This window comes from Onychomys torridus, chromosome 18 (genome assembly GCF_903995425.1).
Source record: "Onychomys torridus chromosome 18, mOncTor1.1, whole genome shotgun sequence".
Taxonomy (NCBI): Eukaryota; Metazoa; Chordata; class Mammalia; order Rodentia; family Cricetidae; genus Onychomys; species Onychomys torridus.
Window position 1 is genome coordinate 16,820,328 of NC_050460.1, and position 22,059 is coordinate 16,842,386.

General features: G+C 40.9%; 1 protein-coding gene across 3 annotated transcripts in view; it reads right to left on the bottom strand.

Annotated features, from left to right (window-relative positions):
- Positions 1-330: 330 nt before the first annotated feature.
- Positions 331-22,059, bottom strand: part of Kcnq5 (potassium voltage-gated channel subfamily Q member 5) — a 557,910-nt gene continuing 536,181 nt past the window's right edge. For all 3 annotated transcript variants that reach the window (XM_036167994.1, XM_036167993.1, XM_036167995.1), the window contains 3 exons: positions 6,062-6,193; positions 4,722-4,848; positions 331-2,973 (listed from right to left, as the gene is read on the bottom strand). In XM_036167994.1, coding sequence (XP_036023887.1) covers positions 2,011-2,973; positions 4,722-4,848; positions 6,062-6,193 — 1,222 coding nt within the window. In that variant the 3' untranslated portion in view covers positions 331-2,010. The remainder of the gene's footprint in view (positions 2,974-4,721; positions 4,849-6,061; positions 6,194-22,059) is intronic.

Sequence of the window (22,059 nt, forward strand, 5' to 3'; positions counted from 1 at the left end):
ACATAGTTAAGGGGTGGAAAGTAATGGAGACTCAGTGACAAGGAAAATTCTACTGGGGGAGAGCCTTGGGAAAGGCTGGCCGATTCGGAGGACTCCCTTCTTTAAACAACCACCTGATGTCCCTAGATTTTGCTCATTTGGCCTGGATACTGAAAAAAGCCACCACCCCCCATCCCAGCCCCAGCACTAATAGTTGCTAAGAAAAAAAATATCTTTTTTCATGAATCCTTTGGTCTTTCAAGCCTAGCCAACTTTCCTCAGACTTTTCCCTCCTTCCTTCCTTTTATTTTTTGAGTCTAGGCTTCATATAGCCAAGGCTGGCTTTAAACTCCTGAACCTCCTGCCTCCACCTCCCAAATAGTGGGATTACAGGCATGCATATTTACTTGGCTCTCTAAACCTACTAGAACGTTATTACTTTGGTCAATATCCTGATGGTCCAAGATACTTAGTTCAGTCTCTATATTTTTGAGACACAGTTTTGCTGTATAATCCAGGCTAGCCTTGAACTCATGATCCCCTGTCTCAGTTTCCCCAGTGCTGTGATTAAGGTGCGGGGCTCAGGTCTAACAAGCAGCCAGTATTGCTTGCCTTTTGAGAAATACATTGTATATATATATGTTTCTTTGCCATCACAATACATTACTAAGGGGTTTTGAATGGCAACCACATCCAATGTTATCTGGTTTGTGATTATAAATGTTCGTAACCTGGAAACTGAGCCAATAATTTCACATTTGGGATAATATTGTCAGGAAGAATAGAAAAATGTTCACTATAAAATGAAAGTAAAGGAAGTTTAGTTTTAGCCTTTCCTGTGCAAAATGTACTACATAATAGCAAAAGACACTCAGGGCATATTAAAAATAAATAGCTTGCAAAAATTCTGTTATACAAGAATAAGAGATGTTTAGGTAGTTGAACTTCCTAGCAATATTTATTTTCTAAAAAATCTAGATGTTTTCATTTTGGCTTCTTTGCTCACTGCCCTTTGGGGGTGGGGAGTCGCTTCCTTTAATGTCACCCATGTGGTAATGCTTGTGTAGTCTTTCCAAGTTTTCCCTCCATCTCATGTAGATATCCCCTTCCCCAGACCCTACCTGTATGTCCACTAAATGGGAATAGCTGGTCACACTGGCCATTTGAGTGCACAGGATGGGCAACCCTGTCCTTGTGTTCTCACAGAGAGACCAGCCCAGCGGCACAGGCTGTTAGACCCATCAGGAGCTCCTAGATGTGTACAGAGATGGACGGACCATTTGCAGAGTTGACTCCTCCATCAGAGACTATGTTTTCATGAAGTTGAAGATGCCCAGGTTCCAGTCTCCTGCCCCACTGGCCTGAACAGCATTCTCTGCCCATTTTCTAATTAAAAAACATTCTCAGCACAAAGGACAACATGAAAATGATGTGCAAAATTGCCTGCCACAGCGCTAAGTTACCAAAAGCACACAGATTGACATTCAAATTACATTAATAAAATGACGGAGGAGGAATGGGTTGGCAAAGATATCTTGAAATAAGCAGCCATTTCTGTTATATTCCAAATTCTGCTTTGCTTGTATTATTAGCAGTTGTTGCTAAGCCATTGTGTCTAAACATACATCATGGCCTAATTTTGAAAATGTACTTTGTATCTAGTCTTAAAGCAGAAATGCCTGGAATCTGAAGGTGTTTACTCTTACACTTTCAAAATATAGTGTCAACTCTTGTGATTGAACTAATCCTGACATCTTCGCACACCCCATAGCATCAGCAGCGACTGTTTGCTTGGGATTTTAGATTCAAGGTACATTACTAAATGCATGGGTTAATGTCGATGCACCTTGGAATTTCTGCCATCCCTAAACATGCATTTTCATGCAATTAAAAGATAACGGGCTTATAAGTTGCCATTCATGTTCTTCCTGATTCTTGCGATTTCAACTTTTTAGAAGGGCTTTCAGAATAGTTCATGCAGTGATATGTATGGCTAAAAGAACAGCTATGCCTAGAAAGAAAACAAAGAACTTAGTTCAGTTTGACATGAGGCAAACTGAGGGCATCCGTACTGTCTCCTGTCTTACAAATGTTCTGAGATGACCGCGACCTTCCAGTCCTTAGAGAGTCCGATGTAAAAGCAGCTTCCCCTGAAGGCTGTGGGGTACCATCAAAAGTATCTGTTTCTGCCTCCTCGGCACCCAGTTCTTCATCAGTTATAAACAATTTGGATTCTCTCCACTTGGGGTAAAAATCTTGGCTGCCTCTGGAGCCACTTGACTCACTGCCTGAAAACTGCAAGTTCAGTTCCTCTGTCGATCTGATCAGGTTTTGTACAGACAAAGATTTGCCCAAGTCCTTGGGCACCATGGGATGAACAGACAACAGAGTTTCTCCTCCCATGTCAAAGCTTTTCCTCAGGGAACGGTCCTTGGTCAGATTTGACTGTGCAAACTGAATGTTTTCCTTGGAGGCAACAAGGCAGGTGGTGACATCAGAAATACTTTCCTGTAAGCCAGTGGGGTTTGGGTGCAGAGTCTCTGGCCTGGACAGGTGCTTGATGGCTGGGAGAGGAGGTGGGATCTGTAAAGTTGTTGGGGCTGCTGGCTTGGTTGCTGCACTTATTTGGTTTGCAATGTTATTGGTGGCCGACATGGAGGAGCCATCATTTTGACTCATTGGCACCTGTGTTGCTTGGCTGTGCATAGTAGGGCTAAGCGCATAGAATGTCTGAGCACTGAACTCATTTGGCGTTAAAATGAACTGCAGGCCTCTTGAGATGTTGGCACTGGCTGACCTTGTTAAGCAGCCACTGTTTTGTGCAGAACTGGACAGGTCTTTGCTATCCACAGGACTTTGATAATCAGATGTCTGTTCACATTCAAAAGGTGGGATCTGGAATGACGCCAACGTGAGGGCAGAGGCAGAGCCTTTCCGGAGGACCTGTTGGTAGATATCCAGCAGACAATCCAACTTGGACTCGATGGACTGGACCTGAAAACAGGAAAAGAGTTACACATGAGAACTCTCTCTTATGAAGAACTGACTTTACTCATGGGATTTAAAAGGTGAAACAAGATTTTATTGACAACAGTGTAAGAAATACTCTGAAGGTCAATGTAGTTCTGACTGTTACGGAGTATCACACTGGTGGTGACAGGGCCAGAGGAGGAAAGGGAGAGAGCGTTACTTGGCATTTGTGTGACCCCCTTTGCACTCCCCGCTCTACTCTTCAAAACTTAAGTTTTAATTTTTTTTTTTTTTAATCAAAGAACAATCAGACTGCAACCCATAGAACCAGGGAGGCTGTATAGCAGGGGGGACCCTAGGATGACTATGGCTTATAATAAGTTTTGGTTTTACTCAATTACTAAGCAAGTCTCAATGAAACATTTCACTATTAGGATAAGAATTTGGGTTGGTGATTTAGCTCAGTGGTAGAATGTTTGCCTAGCAAGCTCAAGGCCCTGGGTTTGATCCTCAGCTCAAAAAAAAAAAAAAAAAAAAGAATTTATACTGTATCAAGCTGATAATAGAAAAATAATTTTTTTTTATCATACAAACATTGTTAAAATGCAATTTCAAGATGATTTTCAATCAGCATATTTTTCTTAGCTATACTGGATGATTTCGTTTCTGGAATGATAGTGAATTTTAGTAAGAACTTAACTATCAATCTAAGAGACTTTAAATTTAAAGTTAAAGCCAGGTGTGGTTGTGCACGCCCTTGATCCCAGCACTTGGGAAGAGGAGGCAGGCAGATCTCTAAGAGTTCAAGACCTGCCTGGTCTACATAGTTCCAGCCAGGGCTACATAGTAAGACTTGGTCCCCAACGTTTTCCCCACCAAAATAAACAAACAAATAAATAAATGCTTTCAAATGAATACTTGAAATATTTATAATTCCATTGAGAACACTGAGAAGACACAGCCTCAGGGCTAACAATCCATGTTTGCCACAGCTATGGTAAGGTTTTTAATCTTATTTTGAATGAAAGAAGCTAAAAGAAACAATGAAATTAAACAAAAACACTTCTGAAAAATAGATTTTTGCTATTTTGCCTTTGAAATTCTACAGTTGCTTTCAGATTTAGTATTAATGGACAAGATAAAAATTTATTTTCCTTCAATGGAAATCCTAAAGTGTTTTAAAGACATTGTCTCTATAAGGTACTCTCCACTTCATTCCTTTAATATGTACTGATCATTAGGATTAACTTTAGGAGGCCAGACCTGGTGGTGCACACCTTTAATCTCAGTGCTTGGGAAGCAGAGGCAGGCAGATCTCTGAGTTCAAGGCCAGCCTGGTCTATATAACAAGTTCCAGGACAACGGAGCTCTGTAGAGAGATTCTGTCTCAAAAAACAAAAATAAAAATAACAACAAACAAAGATTAACTCTAGGGGTTGGAAAGATAGTGTAGGTTAAGAGCACTTGTTCTCTCAGAGGACCTGGGTTTGACTCACAGCACCTACATGGCAGCTCACAACCATTCACAGCTCCAGTTCTACATGGCAGCTCACAACCATTCACAGCTCCAGTTCCAGGAGAGCCAACAGCCTCTTCTGACCTCCTTAGGCACCAGGCATAAAAGTGGTGCACAGACAGACATGCAGGCAAGACTTCATACACATAAAGTAAAAATCAAAAAGATTAACTTTAATGTGAACACTTAAATTGCAAAGACTCAGTTTTGATGAACGAATCAGGGCTGAAAGGTAATTTGCCAGGTCAAGCTGTACCTGCTTTTCCACCTTGACAACACGGCCGAGCATGCTGAGGTCATCTGTTGTCTCATGTTCTGCTGTGATTTTCTCCCGGCTCTTTTTATCTGAGGTGATTTGCCCTTTTCCAAGAATTTGATCAACACTGCCAGACAAAGAAGATACCTGGTTATAAGCACTAAACATACAGATCACACTAGGCTAGTGGTGTCATCAACCTTCGTAATGCTGCGACCTTTTAATAGTTGTGGTAACCTCCAACCATAAGATTATTTTTGTTGCTACTTCATAACTATAATTTTGCTACTGTTATGAACCACAATGTAAATATCTGATATCTCCAATGATCTAAGGTGATCCCTGTGAAAGGGTCATTCGACCCTCAGAGGGCTGGCTGGATACCCAGAGGTTGAAAGCCACTGCACGAGGCAAAAGTGCAATGCTCAAAAAAGGAAAGGCAAATGTCAAATTTGTAAAAGGTGAAACAAGGTGACAGGTGTGCCAATTGATCCCATTATCTTTCTTTTTAGAAAAGAGTAATTTGCATTCTCTCTCTCTCTCTCTCTCTCTCTCTCTCTCTCTGTGTGTGTGTGTGTGTGTGTGTGTGTGTGTGTGTGTGTGTGTCTGCCACATGTGTGCAGGTACCTCTGTAGGTGTCAGATTCCCTGGATCTGAAGTGACCACCTGGCCGTGGGTGCTGGGATGGGAACTCAGGTCCTCTGGAAGAGCATCAAGTGCTCTTACCTGCTGAGTCCCCTCTCTCACCCCTGATTATGTTCTTAACACAAGGTTACATAAGATTAATTTTTCATCCTGCTGGCCCATGATGAGACCATTTATGAAGGAATTGCTAGAGGAAAAGTGTGCATGCAAGCAAAGTAACTTGTTTCTACCTTGGACCAGTCAGCTCTGAATTTAACCGTAAAAACCATGAAATCATAATCATGATTATTTTAGACTGATAGAACAGTTTAATGTGGATTTGTTTTACATCTGATCTGTGGGTGATAAGCAGATGAGAAAGCTATGGTCTTCTGTAAAGTGTTCTACTGAGCGACATTGCTAGGCCATCATTAATATTTACCAAGTGCAGGGTTCCAGATTACTACATGTTACAAACTACACTGACTGGTCAGTGGTCACGTCAACCCTATGAAGCACCACTGACATTCTCTCCATTTTCCAGAAGAGGGAGCTGAGATATGTGGGGGCTGTTTGGTTTACAGCTGAAAAGAAGAATACAGTATATGTTATAAGGCAACCTTCCCATTGCCTACAAAAAATGAATCAGAAATACAGAACTGAGAGGTTTTGTGTGTTGTAGGAAACCCCAGACAGTTTCCATACCCATTTCGTACCGTGTTTGAAGGCTTTTAATTCTACACAGCATGTCCAGATGACCAGCAGAATATTGTTCAATGACATCTTTTACATCATATGGGCGTAATGTTTCCTTAAACTTCCGTTTTGCCACGTGAAATTTCATAATTCTGTATAAACACATATTAAATATTATTTCCCACAACTTTGTCAAAATAAGTTACCAATACATTTATAAAATAAACTAAAACAAAAACAACAACAACAACAAAAAACAAAAAACAAAACCAAAAAAAACACCTCACAGTGGTACAGATCTGTAATTCCATTTACTCTAGAGGCCAAGGCAGGGGAATCACAATAAGTTCAAGGCTTGCCTGGGCTACATGGCCAGCTTGGGCAACTTAGTGACATCCCATCTCAGAACCAAGCAGGGCTGGTTAGCACATGTAAAGTCCTGGGTTCAGTCCCCAATATTAAAATATATGTACATATATGAAACCCTGGGAAGCAAAAATCATGTATCCATATTTTATTCTACAGTAATGCAGTATAAAAGGCAGAGGTTAAAGAGGGCATTATTAACATTTCATTATTAACGAGACACACCTACAGTATAGCAACACATGATAAAAAAGAAACTAAATATTAAGTGTTGTATCTTTTTAATATCCATTGAAATATCCAATTAAAACCACCGTCAAATGCAATTCTATGTGACCTTAGACATCCAAGACCCCATAACACACAGGGACAATATCTCTTAAAAAACAGAGCATGCTGGGGAGATGGTTCATTTGGGAAAGTGTTTGCCATATAATCATGAAAACTTGAGTTCTGACTCCCAGTATCACATAAAAAGCTGGCTGTGGTGGCATACACCTGCAATCCCAGAACTGAGGAAGTAGAGCCAAGAGGATTTCTGCAGTTATTGGCCAGCCCGCATAGCCAAATTGATGAGATTTAGGATTTTTTTCATCTCAAAAACATAAGGTGAAATTTGAGGAAAACACTTGCTGTTGACATCTGAACTCTACATGTGCTCACATGCACATGTGTATACACACACACACACACACACACAGAGAGAGAGAGAGAGAGAGAGAGAGAGAGAGAGAGAGAGAGAGGAAACAAATATACCCTTCCTTCCTTCCTTCCTTCCTTCCTTCCTTCCTTCCTTCCTTCCTTCCTTCCTTTCTTCCTTCCTTCCTCCTCCCTCCCTCCCTCTCTCCCTTCCTTCCTTCCTTTTGTGTGTATGCATATTTATATGACACAGCACATGTGTCAGGTCTGAGGAAAACCTGTAGAAATCCATTTTCTCTTTCTGCCATATAGGTCCCAAGGATCAAATTCAGGCTGTCCGGTTGGTTGCGAACATCTTTACCTGCTAATTGCATGTTTCTTTGAGAAGCAAATGTATTTGCATATCTTGGTTGTTCTTTCTAAAGTAATGCATACTAGTTTTGAAATTTGTGAAAAAGTTCATAAACTATTTCTGCATCATAGTGTTGGATTAGCTAGCCACTTTTATTTTAAGCACAATTATCAATGGAACTTGGATATAAGCACTTTTTAGCAATAAGAGATCACTCATTATGATGCCTCCCTTAGCATGAACCCCAGATTTTAAAAGAATATTTCTTCATCTGCTTTCATGATGCTATCAGTAGCTCATTTGGTTTGATAATCAGTTCCTGCAATAGTGTCATAAAGTGCCTGCTAAGAGCAAAGGAGTGTGACATTTTAATTAATCTGTGCAGCCTCATTGCTGGTAAATGTTAAACCTGTTGGTGTTTTCCAACTATTAAATAGTTCACTGATTCTTATTATCACAGTCATGGATTCCAGGCAGGGAATTGGTCTCTGTTCGAAAACCTAAAATTTATAGTCTCTTGGAAAGATTAGAGTTTAAAAAGAAAATATCCATTACCTGTCTGAAGTGATAGGTTGTTTCATTCAGTTCAAATTGCTTAGAAGAAAGCATAAACCCTATCTTATAATTGTATCATTAACCTGTTAGCCTCAAATTAATTATAAGTCAATTACTATTGAATCACTCATCCACAGCATCCCAACTCTTTTCAACATATTTTTTTCACCAATCCCATTATTCAGAAAAGGGATGTTGTATTTGTTTCTTCTTCTTCTCCTTCTTCTTCTCCTTCTTCTTCTTCTCCTTCTTCTTCTTCTTCTTCTTCTTCTTCTTCTTCTTCTTCTTCTTCTTCTTCTTCTTCTTCTTCTCCTTCTCCTTCTCCTTCTCCTTCTCCTTCTCCTTCTCCTTCTTTTTCTTCTTCTTCTTCTTCTTCTTCTTCTTCTTCTTCTTCTTCTTCTTCTTCTTCTTCTTCTTCTTCTTCTTCTTCTCCTTCCCTTCCTTCCCCTCCTTCTTCCCTTTAGTGTTTCAAGACAGTGTTTTTCTTTGTAACAGCCCTGGCTGTCCTAGGTCTCACTTTGCAGACCAGGCTGGCCTCTGCCTCCCAAGAGCTGGGGTTAAAGGCTTGTGCCATCACACTTGGCAATGTATTTGTTTGTTTGTTCCTTTCTTTCTTTCTTTTTTTTTTTGTTCCTTGACTAAGACATTTTGGCAAAATTATTCAGTAGAAAGTAAAGGAAATCTGGGTGGGGCTGGGAAAATGTCTCAGCCAGTAAACTGTTTGCTTACATGAGGGCCTGAGTCTAGATCCCTAGCATTCACACAAGAACTCAGGCACATCAGTGTGTATCTATAATCCCACTACAGGAGTTATCTGGAGCTCACTAGTCAGCCAACCTAGTGCAGTCAGGGAGCTTCGGGTTCAGTGAGAGACTCTGTCTCAAAAATAAGTGGGCAATCAATTGAGGAAGACATTCAATGTCAACCTCTGGCCTCCACCTGTCCATGCATATCTGTGTGTATGTGCATCTGTATGTACCACCCACTTGAACATGTACATCCACTACACTTGCATGCATAATACATTATGTCTTAGCTTCAATAGCACTGGGAGAGATGTTCTTTCTGCTTTCTACATATTTTGAGATGCAGAAATACAATGATCTTAGACTGACACCCCAATCACTATGTAGCAAAGCATGATCACACCCAAGCCTGCCTGGCTCCGACTTCATGTCCTGATCTCCTATGGTAACAGTTCTGGAGAAATGAGACAGCAGAGTGGGGTCCTCAGCAGTTCATCTTTTTCTCCCAAGGGTAGGGGAATGTGGACTGCCACACAAGGCAGAATATTTCCATCAGCTGCAGCTTGTGTGCAGTGGCCTCTGTTGTGTTGTCTGGCCTGATGTAAACACCCTCCAAACTGAATTACCTCTTTTTTTCCTTAAAGAAGACCTCCCCTTACTTAATTGATAAAGCATTGCATTAATTAGTTCTCTATGGCATTTATTTCAATTTGTGTGTTGCCTTTTTAACTGTACATACCACAGCATGAATGGTACCACATTTTAGAATCAACACAATAAAAAGAAAATATGGCTAGTGTCTAAAAGAGAATAAAACTTTGGGCTAAGCATCAAGGTGTTTCTTTACAGACATTGCTACTCAGGAGACTGAGCAGAAGGCTTACCGAGTCAGGAGTTCAAGGCCAGTGTAGGCAACATAACAATATATTGTTACAAACAGCAGAGCAACAACAATAACCTTAGTTTTCTGTTTCTGGGACACTACTGTAAGTATGTCTGAAATGATCTGTTCCAAGTTTGCTGTAAGGAAGACTGAGTATGAGTGATGCCCTTTGTCTGTATCTGATCTCCTTTCAGTTCTTCAGAGACAGACACACTGTTCATAATCAAGGTTAGAGGTAGAGAGGGGGAAAACCTAGAGGTGAAGGTAAGCTTGAGAGGGCATATATGAGTCCATCTTGCCATCCTTGCTTTCTGTGGCAGTTCCTCCTTTCTCTGGTCATCACTGGAATGCCCCAAATTGCCTCTGCATGTCTAATGCAGTGACCTGGATATGAGCATACAGTATCATTTGCTGGATGCACAGCCGGGTGGTAAAGGCACAAAGTTGAACAAGACATAGCTCTTGCCCTGCACAACTAAATGCTGTGTGCCTCTCTATTCATCATACCTTTCTGGATGTGGGGCAATGTGCCGAGTGGTTTATTTGCATCACATCAACTCAAAACTAATAAATTCCCACCTTTGCTCTTTGAGTCAAGGGAAAGCTAAAGAGTTTGAGTAACCTACTCCAAGGTCATACAACTCACAAGAGGCAAGTCATTGCTGATGTCAAGGCCCACAGTGCACCAATCCAGAGAGCTGCTTTACAGGGAGGGCCAGAGGCAGGCAACTCTATAACTGAGAAAAGATTGTGCAGGCCAGGCATGCGACCACTGACACATGCACAAGGGAATGCCAGGCCACATCAATCACTTTCTCCATCTTCATCTTGGTCTTTCTGGAGGGACCCATGCTTGGAATTCACTCTTCCCCTTCACCTCACTATCTTCGTTCTGTCAAAAGCTCTCTTCGTTCCAATTGCAATATTTTCCCTTTCAACAGCTACAGGGGTTCTTTGCTTAGTTACATCCCACTTCAGGATACATATTCACTACTCTCAATGTAGTCTGTCAGTTTTGCTTAGAAATGTATTATCTCCCAGAGAGCACTGTGATTTTTACAATCTATTCTGTTAGCCTTTGAGAAGAAGAGAGAGCAGGTCATTTTCTGGTTACCTACCAGTGAAAAGAAGTTCATGACTTAATAATCTAGACCTAAGGAAGAAATAAGTGTGTTAAAAACTGAGGGAATATCTTTGTGTGTGTGTGTGTGTGTGTGTGTATGCTTTTTTGAGATAGGGTTTCTCTATGTAGCACTGGCTGTCCTTGAACTCACCCTGTAGGCTGGACTCAAACTCAAAGATCCTCCTGCCTCTGCCTCATGAGTGCTGGGATTAAAGGTGTGTTTCACTGCACTTGGTTTAAGGGACATATCATAAGAGAAGCTGTTCCATTATGAGTTTTTCCCATCTCCAAGACCACTGTACTTCAGATACTAAGACTTTTAGCTCTAAGAATAAGGGAAGGCCAGGTGGTGGTGGCGCACGCCTTTACTCGGGAAGCAGAGCCAGGTGGATCTCTGTGAGTTCGAGGCCAGCCTGGGCTACAGAGTGAGTTCCAGGACAGGCTCCAAAGTTACACAGAGAAACCCTGTCTCAACCCCTCCCCCCCAAAAAAAAAGAATAAGGGAAGGAAGGGAGATCTGGGGTTTGGGAAGTCCTGGGTTGGCAGGTAGAAGGGTGAAAGCTGGTTCTGCATCTTGGAAGTTCTATGTCTTGCCTTTGCAGACATAGGTGAGTGTGAATGCAGAGAAACTAAAACACTTAAGGAAAGGCAAGGAGGTTTTCTAGATGAAGGGCCAGCAAGTGTAAGTTCTGTGTCCTGCAGGCCTTACGGTTTCTGCTAGAAAGACAAACTTCTGGAAAAAAAATAAACAAACAAATGCAGATAGGACCCAATAACACTTAATTTGCACCAAACACATTTTTGGGTTAGAGTTTTGACTTCTAGCTGTCATCTCTGATCCCTGGTTTAGATAGGAACTATGAGGAAGGGCCAAGAAACTAGGAATAAATGAAAATCTTGTCAAAGAGGCCGAAGACCTTGGGGGCCTCTTCCATGTTTACGAAAGAACTTGACTATAGCTTGTTCATTGCCTGGGAAAAAAGGGAGTGTTTGAGGACATTTTTTTTTTTTTTTTTCCAGAGCTGAGGGCCGAACCCAGGGCCTTGTACTTGCTAGGCAAGCACTCTACCCCTGAGTTAAATCCCCAACCCCGAGGACATTTTTCTAGGGTGAAATTAGGACCTTTAAAATGTATCTAATAATTAGGATGATGATAGTATTAGATTGTACATGGTTATTTTGCAGATAAGGACCTGTGATACAGAGAGAGACTAAGTAACTTGGCCGATATTAAAAAACTATCAAGCATGGATAGGAGATGAGTCAGTTTGACTCCAGGGGTAAGCCCTTAATTATGACAGTATACCACTGTCTTAATATTTCGGCACTTTGTAGTAGGGCCTCTTTTTACTCACAAGTGCCTGGCATGTAACATACTCAACAAACCTTTACCTATTGTTATCGCAATTTCTGGCTGGCCTTTGGAGGGTAAATAAAAAGTTGAGAAGTCAGGTTCACGCTCAGCAGATTCTTCTCCACACGAGTCGTTTCCATCAGTGGACTAACAGACAGACAGACGCTTTCTAAGCAAGAGGCTAGGAGTGCAAGTGAGCCTGTTGAACAAATCTGTCATGCTCTCATAACACCACTAGAGGGCAGGAAAGACTCACCACAGACCCAAATTGGCACCTCATCCCCAAACCGGAGAGCCTGCTCCTACATTTTTTTTTTTTTTTTCCTGAGAACGAAGGAACTACAGCAAAGTTAAACTCCGGGGAGAATATGTCTATAAATAAACACACACACACACACACACACACACACACACACACACACACACACACACACACACACACACACGTGCTTTTGAGGACCCAAGGAAACGTAGGTGCATTTATTGTGTTGCCATGAGTTATAAGATCTGGCAAGAGTCTTTCTTGTTCTAGTCCTCTAAATCAGGGTGAAGACATGAATATGCAGAGAGGAGAATAATGGGAAAACAGAAGCAGCAGTGACTACCGCTGCCACCACGCAGATGGATGGGCCTGGCCAGCAGCCAAGCCATGTGCAGGGCAGAGAGGGTCCAGCCGGCTGTGAACTGAAGAACGTTTGATTGACTGTGAAGACAGCTCTACTTCCCAAGCTTGGCTGCTCATTGGAATCACCCAGGGAGCTTGGGCCCTGACTCTAATTCTGATTTAATTGGTCTAGGATATGACCCAGAGATTTTTTTTATTTTCTTTTTTTCTCTTATTTCGAGACAGAGTTTCACCATGTTGCCCAAGCTGGATTTGAGTTCCTGGACTCAAGTGGTATGAGTACCTGGAAATATAGGCTGTAGCTACCACACCAGACTAAACACACACACACACACACACACACACACACACACACACACACACACACACTTCTTTGTTGTGCTACAAAGGATAGAACCCAGAGTCTTGTGAATGCTAGGAATGTGCTTTATCAACTGAGCTACACCCTAAGCCACAGAGATTTAATGAAATTTTATCTATCAATCAATCTATTTATTTAGGTTCCTCTGTGTAGCTTTGTGCCTTTCCTGGATCTCGCTCTGTAGACCAGGCTGGCCTCAAACTCAGATATCTGCCTGTCTCTGCCTCCCAAGTGCTGGGATTAAAGGCGTGCGCCACCACTACCCAGTGAAACTCTTGTTCTTGAGGGCAGCCAATGTAAGAGACAATCTCCTTTAAGGCTGAGTTTAGTAAGGCAGCTGGCAAATGGGCAGAAGGAAGTGTTCAGCTAGACTGGAGGAGATGGTAGGACATGATTTCTGGAGGTGACAGGCTATGCATGTCCATCTCTAAAGCTCCTCAAGTGACTATATATTACCATCTCATGTTTCTGTAGAGCATGTGTGGTTCCTCTCTGACCCATCTCCCTACTTTGTTTTGGCCTTTGGGGTTCATCTGCTCTGCAGCTTTGTAGGCCTTGAACTCACAGAGATCTGCCTGCCTCTACCTCCCGAGTGCTGGAATTAAAGGTGTGTGCCACCACCACATGCCAACATCTAACACCTTTAAAATCAAGGGTCCCACCAGGGCGGTGGTGGTGCACGCTTTTAATCCCAGCACTCGGAGGCAGAGCCAGAGCCAGGTGGATCTCTGTGAGTTCAAGGCCAGCCTGGGCTACAGAGTGAGTTCCAGGAAAGGCCCAAAGCTACACAGAGAAACCCTGTCTTGAAAAAAAACAGAAAAAAAAAAAAAATCAAGGGTCCTACCTGGGCCTGGTGGTGCATGCCTTTAATCCCAGCACTAGGAGGCAGAGGCAGATGGATCTCTGAGTTCAAGGGCAGTCAACAAAGTGAGTTTCAGGGCAGCCAGCACTAAACAGAGAAAGCCTGTCTTGAAAATCAAAACAAAACAAATAAATCAAAAACAAAACAAGTTAAGGTCCCAGTGCTCATTCTTGAGTGACATAGAGACTTTGGATCATCAACTGCCCCTGCCATACCCCAAGCTAAACCTCTCTTGATGTTTAGACCTTAACTCAAGGATGGCATTATTATTTATGGAGCAAACCTATAGACAACTAGGTCTGCATGACTTGATAATTTGTGCTTCTATTGTAAGTATAAGTGCTATTCACAATGATACTTAGTGATACTATTTTCCTGTTAATATATAAACATAATTCAACAATATATGCTTGTATTTGAGGACACAGTATTTATTTATTTTCTGAAGATTCTGCAAATCAAGTTAAAGGAACACACAGCTAAGACTAATCTATCCTTTCATTTCAGACTAGGTAGGATACTAGTTACTAGGGAAGCTCGGGAGATCTTAGATGCCTGACTCAGTCTCTCTCACTCTTTCTCTTGCTTTTTAGCTTTTTAAAAATTTAATTTATTTCTTTGACACCCTGACTGAAGCCTCCCCTCCTTCATCTCCTACTCCCTCCTCTGTCTCCCATCCCCCCATCCACTCCTCCTATGTATTTGCTCAGAAATGGACAGGTCTCCCATGACATATTAAGCCCCCACCCCCACCACACTCCCTATTTAGGCTGGTCAAGGCAAACCATGAAGAATGGGTTTTAGCCATTTAGCTTTTTAAAAAAGATTTATTCTGTGTATGTAATGTTTTTGCCTGCATGTATGTATGCACACTCTATGTATATTTGGTGCACGTGGAGGTTAGGAGAAGGCACCAGATCCTCTGCAAGTGGAGTTATGGATAGTTATGAGTCACCATGTAGCTGCTGGGAACTGAACCTGGGTCTTCTGAAAGAGCAACAAATGCTCTTAACCACTGAGCTGTCCCTCTAGACCCATTTTTTTTTTTGGCTCTTAGTAGAGATCTACAAACTGGCTTCACTTGTTGCACATCAGTTGTCTGGCTTAGAGCAAATTCCGTGGCTGAATTGTTTCCACTTCTGACAAAAGAGTGCCTTCTTTTCTTCTTCCTTCTGCTATTGTTGCTGTTGCTCATCTTCCTCCTCCCTCTCCTCTTCTTTTTGGTTTTGGATACAGGCTATACATATGTACATCTTTGGATATCTCTTGGTATCCTGAAACTCACTCAGTAGACCAGACTGGACTTGAACTCACAAAGATCTGCCCACCTCTGCCTCCTGAGTGCTGGGATGAAAGGCGTCTACCACCATGCCCAGCCTGAATTATTGTTCTCTAGCTGAAAGACTGAGGAGCATGTTCTATAGGTTTGGTGAATTTTCTTTTTTAAGAGTATAAGATAGTAAAACTCAAGCAGAAACTTGTAGATCCAAGCAAGTCTATAAATAGTTAATTTCCTCCCATGGTCTGCTTAACCTTGCCATGTTAACTAAATTTGGGGATTTTGTTTTTCTAGGAGTGCAAAATTCTGTATAAAATTTAAAGTGTGAAAGGAATAAGTAAATAAGTACTCATACACTCCATTGTTCTTAAACCATTTTGTTCCAGCAACAAAAAGGACACCCAGTTTTAAATTATAACCAAATCAAAGTTGTTTTTTTTTTTTAAAAGGGGTTGGGGATTTAGCTCAGTAGTAGAGTGCTTGCCTAGCTGGGTTTGGTCCTCAGCTCCAGGAAAAAAGAAAGAAAAAGAAAGAAAGAAAGGAAGGAAGGAAGGAAGGAAGGAAGGAAGGAAGGAAGGAAGGAAGGAAGAAAGAAAGACAAAAAAGAGGAAAAACAAAAAATCTCTCATCAAGAGGCACAATAATTTAATTCAGCTTCAGTGAAAATGTGGCCACAAGTGATTATCTTCAAAAAATAAACAAACAAAAATGTCCTAGGGAATATATTAACTGATTTTAAAAACATGTGCTAAATGATCCTTACAACATTTGGTGGCAGCACCCTTTACTGTGGCATGGCTGTCAAGAATATCTCAGTAGTGATGTGAAAAACAAACATCCATCACCTCTATTAAAACAGCAGAGATGCCATCAGCAAGGTTAAGAACTGGAGATGACCAAACAGCTCGTAGATTCAACAACAACAACAACCTATAATGGCAAATATCACCTCTTCTCTGGTGAAGTATTTTTATCTGAAGTACAAAGTGAGACCTAAGGATTCAGAGCTGAGATTGCATTTTAGGAAGGGGCCAAGAGAACAGTCACATGCCTGCCTCTCAGCACAGGTACTGGCAGGAAGAACATTGGGAAACTCTGTCATCCAACCAGGGTGACAGGGAGGTCTGATTTGCATATCCACCTCAGAAGGTTTGACAAGCCATCACTGGCTCTTCATTTGCTGATCAGATGTGAGCTATTTTGGAGGAGTTGAGTCTTTGCTCGTCACAAAGAAATTCTTGACACCTGCGCTCATGTTAGAGCTAAAGATTACAATATCAAGTTTTTAAAAGTGTTCTGTTTGCCATCTGACTTCAAACCCTTCCACCTATCCTGGTTTTTCCCTCTGGAGTCCTGTTGACTCTGATGGACACTTTCCAAGGACCTCTTACTCGATCTTTCTGAGCTCTTAGCAGCACTTAGCACATTTTAAGAGTTGTCTCTTACTCAAGCTGTTCCCTGCAGGTCGTCTTCTGCTACACCTCCCTTGTTTCCTTCTGTCTGCCAGTCATCTCTCTGCTCTCTTCAAGTCACTCTCTTTTTCCTTTGTGTCCCTTTGCATCTATTTATTTATTTATTTTTGGTTTCTGAAACAGGGTTTCTCTGTGTAGTTTTGATGCCTGTCCTGGCACTCACTCTGTAGCCCAGGCTGGCATCAAACTCACAGAGATTCACCTGCCTCTGCCTCTCAAGTGCTGGGATTAAAGGCGTGTGCCACCACCGCCTGGCAGTGCTTGGCTTTTAATGAGTGTCCAGATTTCTAACTTTGGCCCTCATGTGTAGCATGAATCTTAAATGGTCTTATTAATAAAAACAAATCTGAAGCCAGGTATTGGGGTAAATGCTGGAAGATCAGAGAAGTAGAACAAGCCACAGCCACCTCACTTCACCAGCTGATCCTGTTTCCTCAGACTGGATGCCTCTCAGCTGAACTGTGCTGCTCCAAAGCCTAAAAGCTTAACCAGGCTCTAGTTCCTGGTCCTCACACCTTAAATACCTTTCTGCTTTCTACCATCATTTCCTGGGATTAAAGGCTTACTTCCTGGGATTAAAGGTGTAAATCACCATGCCTGGCTGTTTCCAGTGTGGCTTTGAACTCACATAGATCTGGATGGATCATTGCCTCCAGAAGGCTAGGATTAAAGGTGTGAGTACCACCATTTTCTGGCCTCTATGTCTGTCTAGTGGCTGTTCTGTTTTCTGACCCCAGACAAATTTATTAGGGTGCACAATATGTTGGGGAACACAATATCACCACACTGTTGCTTATACATAAAGCACTTATCCACTGAACCATCCTCATAGATTACAGAGATGGTTCAGTGGATAAGGTTACATATATGTATATGTAATCTATGGGTATGGTAGTATAATAATATATATATATATATAGTATTCGATATATACAGTATTAAATATATATTATATATTGCATATATTATATATACGTTATTATATATAGTATTAAACAGTAGCCTTTACTTCTCAATCTTCTCTTTGCTTGACAATCATAGCATCTTTTCAAACTTTAGAATAAAGCACCTACCAGATAAACTTGCTTCTCTATATAAAGACTTTTCAGATTCCTACTCTTTAAAATTGTTCAGGCTCCATCTTCAATTTTACCTGTATCTTCCTGGTTTGCCACTCTCTACTAACACTCTAATACTGCTTTTACTTGTACATTTTTCTGTAATTGCAGTTCACCCATGTTTAATACGCCACCCCTCAAATAACCTACAAGTCAGCACCTCCCTTTTAATCACCTTCCTGGTTATCATACCTAACCTCCAGATCAACCAGGTTTCTTTGTTATACCCTTCCCTGAATGCCATATTCTTTAGACCTGTTGATTGATGCACACTCCAATTATCTTATCCTGCTGGACATCATGGCTGACCATATTTTTTTTTTTTTGCTGGTCCTCATGACTGTAAGCAGGGATGAAAGGATGTAAGAGAGATGACTGGTAACCCTTTATCTTTGCTTCTTCCTCTCCTCCTTCTGCTCTTTTCCCCCCTTCTCCTTCCTCTTCTTTTCCTCCACCCTATATAACCAAGGTTGGCATGGAACTTGCCATCTTCTTCTTTACTCTCCCGAATGTTGCAGTTGCATGCCACCACACCTAAATTCTTACTTCTTTAGAAGTACCTGAGTGACTGTGTGTGTGTGTGTGTGTGTGTGTGTGTGTGTGTGTGTGTGTATGTGTGTGTGTGGTGGGGGGTAGGGTGAGGTGGTGGGACAGTCACACCCTGAGCAGGAAGGGAGGAGAGATCTACTTGGGACATTGATTTATGATTGGATAAAAAAAAAATAACCTTTAATTCTGAATTATTTATCAGTCTAGATAATAGAATAACTTCAGAGGGGTCATAGTTAGCATACCTTTGGGAAGGGATGCAGGCCAACCAGGCTGTAAATATTTTGGGAGCTAAAAACATGTCTTAGCAATGGGAAAGGAATACTCCTCTCATGTGACTTGTCATGGGAGCCGGCAGGGAGGAAAAGGCCAGCACTCTTCTTCACAGAGGGGCAGAGGAGAAGGCATGCTGAAAGGTGCTAAGGAGCCCAGTCAACTCAAGGGCTAATCATTAGCATTGGTTCAGTGCTTACCATAAGTCAGCACAGCTCTCAACAGTTGCAAAAACTACTTCATTTAATCTTCTCCACAGTTAGGGCAATAGTATCACCATCCTTGTGAGAGGCACAGGGCTGGATATAGGATATCTTATTTCTTGGATCAGATTTCCCAAGCAGTCATCTCAGTATGGTAATGATGTAGGGTGGATGATCCATACATAGTGCCAGAATAGAGTCAGTTAAATAATTCTTTTTTTTTAAATTTTAGTTAAATAATTCTTTAAGGAGCTAGGGATGTAGCTCATTGGTAAAGTGCTCGCTTGTCTGATTATACATGGCCTTGGGCTGCAGTTTCAGTACAGAAAGAGAATTCCTTGAGTTTTCACTTCTTGAGTTTATTGTTTCATTTGATTCTTTAAACAGTTGGCTTGACTTGGGATATAAAAGGTTGCCTACAGGAGACATAATAGGCATGGTGATTACTGGATATAAATATCAAGAGAAGTTAGGAACATAATAAAATCAGTAGCTTCTCTTGCAGTTTTTCAAAATAATGAGCACTTGAATTAGATTGTTTGAATTAGATTGTTTTAATTATCTTTAGTAGAAAAATAGGTTGTGCAGTATTCTTATTCAGACTTTTGCTTTGTGGGTCCTGGGGATCAATTCCAGGGATTCACATGGACTAGGTAGGCACTCTGCTACTGAGATAATCATATGAAAAGACACACATTTTCTGCATATATAACAGCAGCTTATGCAGGAACAATGGTCACTGAGGACCTCATTAAGAGTTACTCTCATCCTAGACATAGTAATTCTATGAAACCACACTAGTGAGAAGCATATAAACACCACATTGTCTAGTGAGCATAGCACTTTCCCCAAATGCCCAGTTCTTTAAATAATACTCTCCTGTTGTCTTGGTGTGCATATCTGAGAAATAATCTAGCTCAGTACAAGAAACTTCTTTTGCATTTTTAAAAGTCTCACTCTGAGACTTAAAAAAAAATCTAGTTGCATTGGTAAGACTTTCAAACACTTGTTAAAAGAAATATAAACCATGCATTCATTTATGTGTGAATTTACCCAATACAGTTTTTGAAAATGTGTATAGGAGTCTCTGTGTGAGTGTGTGCACGTGAATGCAGCTGTCCATGGAGGCCATCAGAGGGTGCTAGAGCTCCTGGAGCTGGTGTTATGGTCAGTTGTAAGCCACTCAATTTGGGTGTTGGAAACTGAACTCGGGTCTACAAGAGCAGTAATGGCTCTTAACCACTGAGCCATCTCATCAAGTCCAGAGTCACACTTCTATAGTGATTGTAATACCAATACAAGCATGAAATGTAACTGTCACTGACTGAACTTCAGAAATTCCTAAATAATCAAATGCTCTGTATTATGGAATATCATGTCAAGGTAATTTATTGACAGTTTCTTTCCTTTTGTTTCTTTTTTGTCATGTAAAAAAATCAATATACAAAAACAACTGACTTTATTATGATATTTTCATACATGTATACAATTTACTCCAATAACATTCACTTTCTATCAACATCCTTTGGGCCCTTCTTCCTATTGCTGGCCCTTTTCCTTCTTTAAAGAGTCCCCCTACAAACCTGATGATTTTTTTTTTTTTTGAAAGTGTGGATTCTGTATATGAGAGGAAACACACCATATCAGTTTTTCTAAGGGCCTGGCTTACTTCATTTGACACACAACCCAGTTCTATCTACTTTTGTTTCTCTGTAAATAACATTTCATTCTTCATTTATGACTGAGTAGTGCTTTTTGGTGTCTGTATTCCAGTTTCCTGATCCATCCATTTGTTGTTGGGCCTATAGACTGATCTCCTAACTTGGCTGTTATGTGTAGTACATGGGTGATATTTTTCAAAGAGTGATTGGAAAACATGTGTCTTACCATGAAATAGTCAAAGGCAAGTGGGCAGAATGCTGTATAGTTATCATCAATTTGCTGTTGATTACCTCTTGATGAAACATTTAGAGAAAAGTCTGTGGTAATCTTGGAGGAAATGTACCAAATCAAGTCTTCTTTTGAGTATAGGACATATCTTAGAAATTATCTAAGAAGAGTCATTATTAACTGACTTGAAAATTGACATTGAAGGGCTGGGCATGAGGCTCAGCTGTATGGCATTTACCTAGTGCAAGAAGCCAGGTTTGATTCTCAGCACTTCAATATAGCAGAAGCAACAAACTTGACAAACAAATAAAACCCAACAAAAATAAGTAACATCCTTTATTAAAATGTAATAGAGTCTTTACTATATGAGTCATAGTCATCTTATTTCCTGAGATGTTGGGAGAGATTAAATAAAAACTAATACATAGATATAAGGAATTGGTAGTTTGCTGTTTGTGAATGTAGTAATATTTTTTTCCATATTGCCACCTTTGTGGTGGAATGCATATTTTTTTTATTTTTTTATTTTTTATTTTTGGTTTTTCGAGACAGGGTTTCTCTGTAGCTTTGGAGCCTGTCCTGGACTAGCTCTGTAGACCAGGCTGGCCTCAAACTCACAGATCCTCCTGCCTCTGCCTCTTGAGTGCTGGGATTACAGGTGTGCGCCACCACCGCCTGGCCATATTTTTTTAATCTCTTGTTTTAATTTAAACTTTTTTTTTGTTTTTGTTTTTGTTTTTCGAGACAGGGTTTCTCTGTGTAGCTTTGTGCCTGTCCTGGAACTCGATTTGGAGACTAGGCTGGCCTTGAATTCACAGAGATCTGCCTGCCTCTGCCTCCTGAGTACTGGGATTAAAGGCGTGCGCCACCACTGCCCGGAGCTAAACTTGTCTTTTAAGAAAAATCACTCTTGTAAGAGTTCCTGGGATACAAAAGACATATTCATGTATTCATATTAAATATTCTAACAACCAAGAACAAGAAGGAAAATATCAAAGCAAACTTGTACATTTAGAGACAGATAATGGTTGGCTCATGCTTAGAGTCAATAATCAACACAAGAAACTCTATTTCAGGTTAGTTTCAAGAGCTTAAACTTCTTGGCCAGTTGATGTTGAACTTAGTCCCTCAGGGAAAGAATAACTTTGTATAAGATTTAGGGACACACAGATGCAAATTTCTTTGCAGAATTAGTTGTACTGGGTAGTCTTTGAATTATGTGTCTTACAAAAATAGTTTAGTTTTTATTTTAAATGATATGTTAGTGTGTGTAGGTTTGTGTGTGTGTTTGTGTGTGTTTGTGTGTGTGTGTGTGTGTGTGTGTGTGTTTAGCATGTGTATGTGTTTATGCATCTGAGGGCAGTGCCC